The sequence below is a fragment of the Corvus kubaryi genome, unplaced genomic scaffold (genome assembly GCF_017639235.1).
Source record: "Corvus kubaryi isolate FWS band 111438036 unplaced genomic scaffold, C.kubaryi_AGA036_p1.0 37265, whole genome shotgun sequence".
In the NCBI taxonomy this organism is placed as follows: Eukaryota; Metazoa; Chordata; class Aves; order Passeriformes; family Corvidae; genus Corvus; species Corvus kubaryi.
The window spans coordinates 1,739,280-1,746,826 of NW_024581080.1; the positions used below are offsets into that span (position 1 = coordinate 1,739,280).

The window sequence follows — 7,547 nt, forward strand, 5'->3', positions numbered from 1 at the left end:
CGGGTGACGCGGTGGCTGTCGGGTGACGCGGTGGCTGTCGGGTGACACGGTGGCCATCGGGTGACATGGTGGCCATCGGGTGACGCGGTGGCTGTTGGGTGACACGGTGGCTGTCGGGTGACGCGGTGGCCATCGGGTGACATGGTGGCCATCGGGTGACGCGGTGGCTGTTGGGTGACACGGTGGCTGTGGGGTGGCAGGGTGGCTGTCGGGTGACGCGGTGGCTGTCGGGTGACACAGTGGCTGTCGGGTGACGCGGTGGCTCCCATGTGACGGGGTCCGTGCTGGAGCGTTGCCTTTTTGCCAGCCTGGGAATGAACCTCTGGGTGACTTTAGTGAGGAGATATTATAAAAATGGGTCTTTATTTGGAGGCCTCCAGGGGCAGTTATGGAGGAGCTCCACAAAAGTCTGCTCACATGGGGCGAATACAGTTTTTATAGGTTTTAGGAAATTAGTGTAATTGATAAAAAAGCACCAATTAGGAGGACGGGTGGTGGTGCAATTTCCCCTCAGGTCAAGCGCCTTCTCTGGAGCCCCCCCCAGCACTGGCTGTACTTTCTCCATGAAATGTATCTCCAAGAGTTGTTCTCAACCTTGGTAGCCAGGAAGAACCAGGATAGGATAAAGGCCTTGTGCTCTGCGGGGCTCAGAGCTCTGGAATTCGTTTTGTCTTTTTGCTTAGGGAAAGGCCATGGAAAATTCCTGGGAAAACTGGCCACTGATACAATGATCCACAAACACACGTGTAAAGAACACAGGGAATATATAAGGAAAAAAAAGCAAAAACCAAAATGGCATCAGAGCTGCAGCTGCTGAGCCCGCCCTGTCTCCCCCTCTCCCAGGTGTCCCGAGGGTCAAGTGGTGCTGAAACCCTGCACACCCTACAGTGACCTCCAGTGCGGTCCTGCCACCGACACCGGCTCCACCCGTGAGTGGGGGAATGCTGGGGGAGGCCAGACGGGCTGAGGGGTGGGGGTGGCAGCTGCTGCTGAGGGGAAGCCCGGAGCAAGCTGCCCACACCCCTGTTTTATCTGCTTTAGACTCCTGGACCATCCCAGTCGCGGTCGCGATCGCGATCCTGCTTCTGGCTGCAATCTCCTTCTGGTGGTGCTGCTGCCGCTCCCCAGGTGGGTGCAGGGGACCCCCGGAGCACCCGCCTGGGCCGGGGGCTCTGCACCGGTGTGGGCTGGGTGGGAAGAGGGCCCTGCCTGGGGGAAGAGGGATCACAGCCCTGTTTCCATCTTCCAGGGGATGGGAGACGCTCGAGCAGGAGGCCCTACGAAATGGTGGTGAGTTCCTGGGGTGGCAGCGGGGGATGGCTCTGCCTGTGGGGTGGGGTGAGGTCCCCCTTGCCCTCTGCTCCCCATGTGGCCAGCAACTCCTGGGAGGGCTGGAGGAGCAGGGGATGAGGTTCATCCAGGAATTCCTAGGAAGGCTGGAGGAGCAGGGAATGAGTCTCTTCCAGCTGTTTCTGGGAAGGCTGGAGGAGCAGAGGATGAGGCCATTCACAGCTCCTGGGAAGGCTGGAGGAGCAGGGGATGAGTCCCTTCCAGCAGCTCCTGGGAGAGCTGGAGGAGCAGGGGATGAGGCTCATTCACAGCTCCTGGGAAGGTTGGAGGAGCAGGGGATGGGTCTCTTCCAGCTGTTTCTGGGAAGGCTGGAGGAGCAGGGGATGAGGTTCATTCACAGCTCCTGGGAAGGCTGGAGGAGCAGGGGATGAGGCTCATCCAGGAATTCCTAGGAAGGCTGGAGGAGCAGGGGACGAGGCTTCTCCCTTTAGGGTTGTGGGAGAGCTGGGCCAAGCAGAGGAGGCTCTCTGGGAGTGCCCTGGGTGCTTCCAGCCCCCTCCTCAGTGCCATTAACCCTTCCCTGGCGGCAGTGCTGGCACATGCAGGGTCTCCAGTGGAGATCCCAGAGTAGGGGAGGGCTTCAAGCTCAGGATGAGCAGGTGATCCATGCCCTTGGATCCCAGGGTCCTGCCTTCCCTGGGTCACCCACCACGGTTTGTGCTTCTCCCCTGGCACAGACCTCCATGTTCCGGAAGCTGCCGTGGTACACAGGGACAGAGGACAATTCCATCAACGAGCGCTTGCAGAGCCAGCAGCAGCACCCGGTGGCAGAGCCCTTGGTACGTGAATGGCACCCTCTGCCCCTTCGTGCTCGGCCACGATCTGATCAGCCTGGGGGGCTTCCAGGGCTGGACCACTCAGGGAGGTGGTGAAGGGTCTCTTGGTGGGATGAGGGTGGTGAAATCAGCTCGTTGCAGTCGAGTGCCAGAGCCCTCGGAGGGTTTAACGCTGATGCTGAGCAAACGCAGCTCGTGTGTCCCCCATCTCGGGGCCTGCTGCCGTCCCAGAGCCAGGAAACACGGATGTCCTGGGGGTGGGGGGGTGGTGGTGTCCTGCCCCAACAGCCCCAGGAGAGAGGGAGAGGGTCTCCAATCCCCACAGATCACACACTGGTGCTGGGGCTTGGTGGGTGCTGCAGGACACCGCCATTCCGGGAGTGACACCGCCATTCCGGGAGTGACACCGTCATTCCAGGAGTGACATTGTCATTCCAGGTGCCGCAGAGTGGGAGTGAGAGACCCAAGAGGAAGCTGGTTCCAGCGCCAGAGAATGACTCCAATCACGGTAAGTGCTGGGGCCCAAGGGATGTGTGTGGGGCTGAGATTCCTGCCCCGGCTCGGCCCCTTCTGAGCTGTCCCCTTCCCCTGCAGTGCTGCGGCTCTCCTTTTACATCTTTGCCAAAAAGATCCCCATGGACAACTGGAGGAGATTTGGCCGCAACCTGCACCTGGAGGAGAACGACATCGTCCTGGACAGGACAGAGGACGCCTTCTACCAGATGCTCTACAAGTGGCAGAATAGGGAAGGCACCAAGGCCTCCGTGAACACGCTGCTGGAGACCCTGGACCAGCTGCACCTGGGTGGGGTGGCAGAGGACATCTCCTCCACGCTGGTCAACAATGGGACCTTTCAGTACGAAACGAGCTGAAGGGAGCGGGGCAGAACCTGCGCCTCCCTCCTTTGAGCTAAATCCATGAAATACCTCCCAGAACACTTGAATTTTATCTGCTCATAGCTCTGCTGTGGCTCCTCTCCTTCTGAAGCCATCACAGAGTTCAGCTGAGCCAGGAGGAGCTGATCCCTACACCAAGTACGAGCCTCGGGGTCCCCCCTCTGCTGGAGTTACAGGTTCGACGTTGGTGCTTCCTTGGTGACATCCAAGCTGGTTTCTGGATTTCACTGGGTCAGAGCGAAGAGTCTCAAATCATTTCAAGCTGCTCCTGGGACCACCTCGCTCAGAAGCGCCGGTACTACCCGGATATCCTCGGGATCAGCGCAGAGAAGGACTTCGGCAGGGTTTGAGGCAATCCCTGCGCTTTTTAAACTGGATTGTCCTCGTTCCTCAAAGGATTCCTGGCATTATGAAATGGCTTCTGCTTCTAGAACGTCTCTGAGTAAGCTTCATTCTGCATGCTTGGTGGTTCTGCAAGCTCAGCTGGGGCCTCGAGTTACTTTCTGTGGACTAAGCTGTGTTTTACGTGGTTCTGATTGCTCTTAGGAACCAGTTTGAAACTGGACTTGAAGGGGAGAGTGGGAACGATTGACTTGCACTATGATCACTGGGGTTGCCTGAGGAAAGGGACAGCGCAGGGACGGTCCAGCCCAGCCCCTGCCAGGAGCAGGGACGTCTTCCACTCCACCAGGTTGCTCCAAGCCCCGTCCAGCCTGACCTTGAATGTTTCCTGGGATGGGGCAGCTTATCTGGGCAGCCTCTCTGCCAGTGTTTACCCACCCACAACGATTTCGTTGTGAAATCGTTCTTCCAAATATCTAATCTAATGTGACCCTCATTCCGTTTGAAGCCATTCCCGTGTCCTGGCACTCCAGGCCCTTGTCCAGAGTCCCTCTCCAGCTCTTCTGGAGCTCCTTTAGGCACTGGAAAGGGCTTGAAGGTCTCCCAGAGCCTTCTCTTCTCCAAGCTGGACAATCCCAGCTCTCCCAGCCTGGCTCCAGAGCAGAGGGGCTCCAGCCCTCGGAGCATCTCCGTGGCCTCCTCTGGCTTTGCTCCAACACCTCCGCATCCTTGTGATGTTGGAAGCTCCAGAGCTGCAGGTGGGGTCTCACCAGAGCTGAGGAGAGGGGAAAAATCCCCTCGTGGCCCTGCTGCTCCCGGGTTAGTTCGGGTTGGTTCCGTGGCCGTGCTGTCCCTGTGTCCCCAGGCAGCGTGGAGGGGTGAATGCACTGAGGTCCAAGCGTGACCGTGGGTACCTGCTGCCCATCCCACTCCCGTGGGCAGCTTCTCAAAACACTTCTCACCCAGAGCTCAGGGACATTACAAATGGAAAAATTACTTGAGCTGCCACCCCAGCCCACCAGGACCTTCCCCAGTGTGGTGGGAGGGTGCCCAGCACCCCTCCTGCTGCCCTCCAACGCTTCAAAAATCCCACACCCACAAGCAGTTTTGTACTTATTTATTTAGCAACCGTAAACATTACATATATTAACTTAAAAGTTATATAAAAATATCGGTTTTTTGTTATGCATGGTTGTGTGGTTTTGTACAGAGCTCTGGCCCAGCCAGTTTGCTATTTCCAGTTTTTTTACATTTCTCTGTTTATGAAGGAAGAAGTTAACTTTTAAAAAAAAACAAAACCAAAAAAATCCTCCTGGTTTGATTTTTTTTTTATTCCCCCCCCCCCCCAACTCTGGTGAGGGTCCCAGAGGACACCAAGGTCCAGGGTCCCAGTGGACACCAAGGTCCAGGGTCCCAGTGGACACCAGGTGCTTCATGTGGCACTGAGGACTCAGCCCATGGAATCAATGCTCAGCCACCCCGGAATCCCACCAGGAATGGTCCCCACCAGTCCCCAAGGGTCCCTTCTGCCAGGGAAAGCCCTCAGCAGCCACCCTGGCCTTTATTTACCCCACACCAGAGTCCCGTGCTTTGTCCCCTGCCATAGCAGGAGGTGACACCTGTCCCTCTGTCCCTCTGTCCCTCTGTTCCTCGTGCCGGGGGTGGGAGCAGCAGCGCTGACCCGGAGCTGCTCTGGGGGGCTCCGGCCCACCCGGCCAGGGCTCTGTGTGCTGCAGTAGCTGTGGTGCAAATCCATGCAGTGCTCAGTGAGAAAAGGGCTCTGCTCACCCCCCAAAAAAGCCCCTGGAGCTGCTCCCCAGCCCTTGCACTGCGGAGGGGATTTATCAGAGCGCGGGGCCGGGCTGAAAAGCAGGAGCTGGCGCTGACCTGCCCGGAGGATTCGTGCCCGGGGGCCTCTCCTGGGGGTTCCCCCGTGCCCCCCGAGCGTGCAAAGCCGGGCAGGAGCTCCCACAGAGCCAGGCACATGCAGGGCTCAGTGCCAGGCTCGGGTCCTGGCCCGGGGAGGGCGAACAGGACTCGGAAGCAGCGGTGAGTGCCCGGATCGTTGGAAAGGGAAAGAAAGCCGTGGTCCTACCTGCTCGCTGGGGCTGCCAAGGGAGAGAACACCGAGGGTGAGGACACCGAGGGTGAGCTCGCTGGAGCTGCCACCTCGCTCCTGCATCCGTGGCTGAGGGCGGGCGTGCGGAATGAGAGGCTCCAAGGCGCTCCACGGGGCCAGCTGGGAAGAGGAGCAGTGTGGAGTGGGACACCGGGAGCATCCCCAGGTGCTCCTCCAGCAGCAGCCTCTGCCAGGGATGGGCTCTGAGGAGTTTTCCCCATCGCAGCTGGGGAGGGCTGGGGAGGTTTGGGTGCCTCCTGCCCTGCCTGGCAGCCCTGCAGGGACACAGGTGGGACATGCAGAGTCAGTCCGATGGAAAAGCCACCTCGTGTTGTACCAGGGGTTTGGGTCCTGCAAGGCCTCGCTGTCCCTGCCCGTCCCAGGAGCACTGGCAGGGGGTGATGGCATCACCCCAAGCCTGGCACAAGGATGTGCCGTGTCCAGCTGCTCCCCCCACACACACAGGGACCACGCCGGGCTTTTAAAACACCATTTATTACAATGGAGCCTTCCAGGCTAAAATCCCAAGCGGAGGGCTCGGGGTTGGTTTCTGCTGTGGCAGGTTGAGGGAGTGGGATTGGGATTGGGATTGGGTCAGGCTTTTTTGCTTTAAATTTTCTGTCTAAACAAAACTGAAGAGTTAAGAACAGGCAGGAGAGGACTCCGGTCCCCTCCGTGCCCTGAATTAGGACAGACCCCTCTTGTAGGGGAGATGCTGCAGTGCCTGGGGGCATTTGGGGACTGGGGTCCCCTGCCCTGTGCCTGACCCTGCTGTGAGTCGAGGGGGGTGGCAGGACCCCCACGGTGGCTCCGGGTGGCGAGATGCCATCAGACACCCAAACCACATCGCAGAGCTTCTGGTTCCGAATCAAAGTGGAAGCGGGATGCGCTTCTTCATCTTCTTCTCCTTCTCCTCCTTCTTCCTCATGCTGCTGATGTTCCAAAAAAAAAGACAAATTTTCCAACAAAAATTCCAAAATGAAACCACAACACAGCCCTCGTGCTCCTGTAAACGCGAGTTCCTCCTGCCGCTCGGGCTCTGCCGCGGAGAGAGCAGCGCTCCAGGAGCGCCGGGGGCCCCTCCCCAGGGACCGCCCCTGCGGTGCCGCGTCTGCTCCGGGGCTTGTGCCGCTCCTCGCCTGGCGCTGGGGCAGGGCATCCCCCCCTTCCTCCTCCTCCTCCTCCTCCTCCTCCCCGTCTCCTCCCAGGGACGCTGGAGCCAGGGCAAGGACGGGCTTTCAAACCACAGCCGAGGAGGAGGAGGAGGAGGAGGAGGAAGAGGAGGCTGTGGCTGCCGACGATGAAGGAGAGGAAGAAGGGGAGGAGGAGGCGTTCCAGAAGAGCCACCGCCTCTTGGGCTGCCGTTTGAGGTGGAGGTAGTCTTCCTTCTCCCGCTCCTTCTTCGCCCGCTGGTAGTGATCCTCCTCCTTCAGGTACCACACCGGCGGCCAGCGGTGCTTCTCGAAGTACTCCTGGTTTTCTGTGGGCACACGGGGGAGGTGAGGGCGGTGCCAGGACCGCCGGGACCCCCCTGTCCCCTCACCCCGGCTGCCACTCACCTCCTGACATGGCCTTCATGTCCCGCGGGAACTTGCGGCAGACGTTGTTGTAGTTGGTGCAGATGTGGTGCAGGCACCAGTCGGCGAGCTGGTAGGCGCAGTGGAACTGGGAGAGAGGGGACAGCGGTCAGGGCCGCCAGGAATGGGCCAGCACCAGGGATCCACCTCATTTCTCCAGGGACATCCAAGGCCAGACCAGGTTGTCCAGCTCCTGGAGCTGCCAGACCCCTCTGTGTGTCACCCTGAGCACCCCCAGCCCTGCTGGACCCTCTGTGTGTCACCCTGAGCACCCCCAGCCCTGCCAGAGCCTCTGTGTGTCACCCTCAGCCCTGCTGAGCCCTCTGTGTGTCACCCTGAGCACCCCCAGCCCTGCTGAGCCCTCTGTGTGTCACCCTGAGCACCCTCAGCCCTGCTGAGCCCTCTGTGTGTCACCCTGAGCACCCCCAGCCCTGCCAGAGCCTCTGTGTGTCACCCTGAGCACCCCCAGCCCTGCTGAACCCTCTGT

General features: G+C 59.7%; 2 protein-coding genes across 6 annotated transcripts in view; one reads left to right on the forward strand and one right to left on the reverse strand.

The window, feature by feature from the left end:
• The window catches only part of LOC121663017 (tumor necrosis factor receptor superfamily member 10A-like), a 10,829-nt gene extending 6,155 nt beyond the window's left edge, over nucleotides 1–4,674 (forward strand). Inside the window, exons 5-10 of the mRNA XM_042024814.1 lie at nucleotides 844–929; nucleotides 1,042–1,128; nucleotides 1,250–1,290; nucleotides 2,028–2,129; nucleotides 2,565–2,634; nucleotides 2,721–4,674. Coding sequence (XP_041880748.1) covers nucleotides 844–929; nucleotides 1,042–1,128; nucleotides 1,250–1,290; nucleotides 2,028–2,129; nucleotides 2,565–2,634; nucleotides 2,721–2,998 — 664 coding nt within the window. The 3' untranslated portion in view covers nucleotides 2,999–4,674. The remainder of the gene's footprint in view (nucleotides 1–843; nucleotides 930–1,041; nucleotides 1,129–1,249; nucleotides 1,291–2,027; nucleotides 2,130–2,564; nucleotides 2,635–2,720) is intronic.
• RHOBTB2 (Rho related BTB domain containing 2) overlaps nucleotides 4,467–7,547 on the reverse strand; it is a 15,997-nt gene continuing 12,916 nt past the window's right edge. For all 5 annotated transcript variants that reach the window (XM_042024810.1, XM_042024811.1, XM_042024812.1 and 2 more), the window contains 2 exons: nucleotides 7,043–7,148; nucleotides 4,467–6,963 (listed from right to left, as the gene is read on the reverse strand). In XM_042024810.1, coding sequence (XP_041880744.1) covers nucleotides 6,722–6,963; nucleotides 7,043–7,148 — 348 coding nt within the window. In that variant the 3' untranslated portion in view covers nucleotides 4,467–6,721. The remainder of the gene's footprint in view (nucleotides 6,964–7,042; nucleotides 7,149–7,547) is intronic.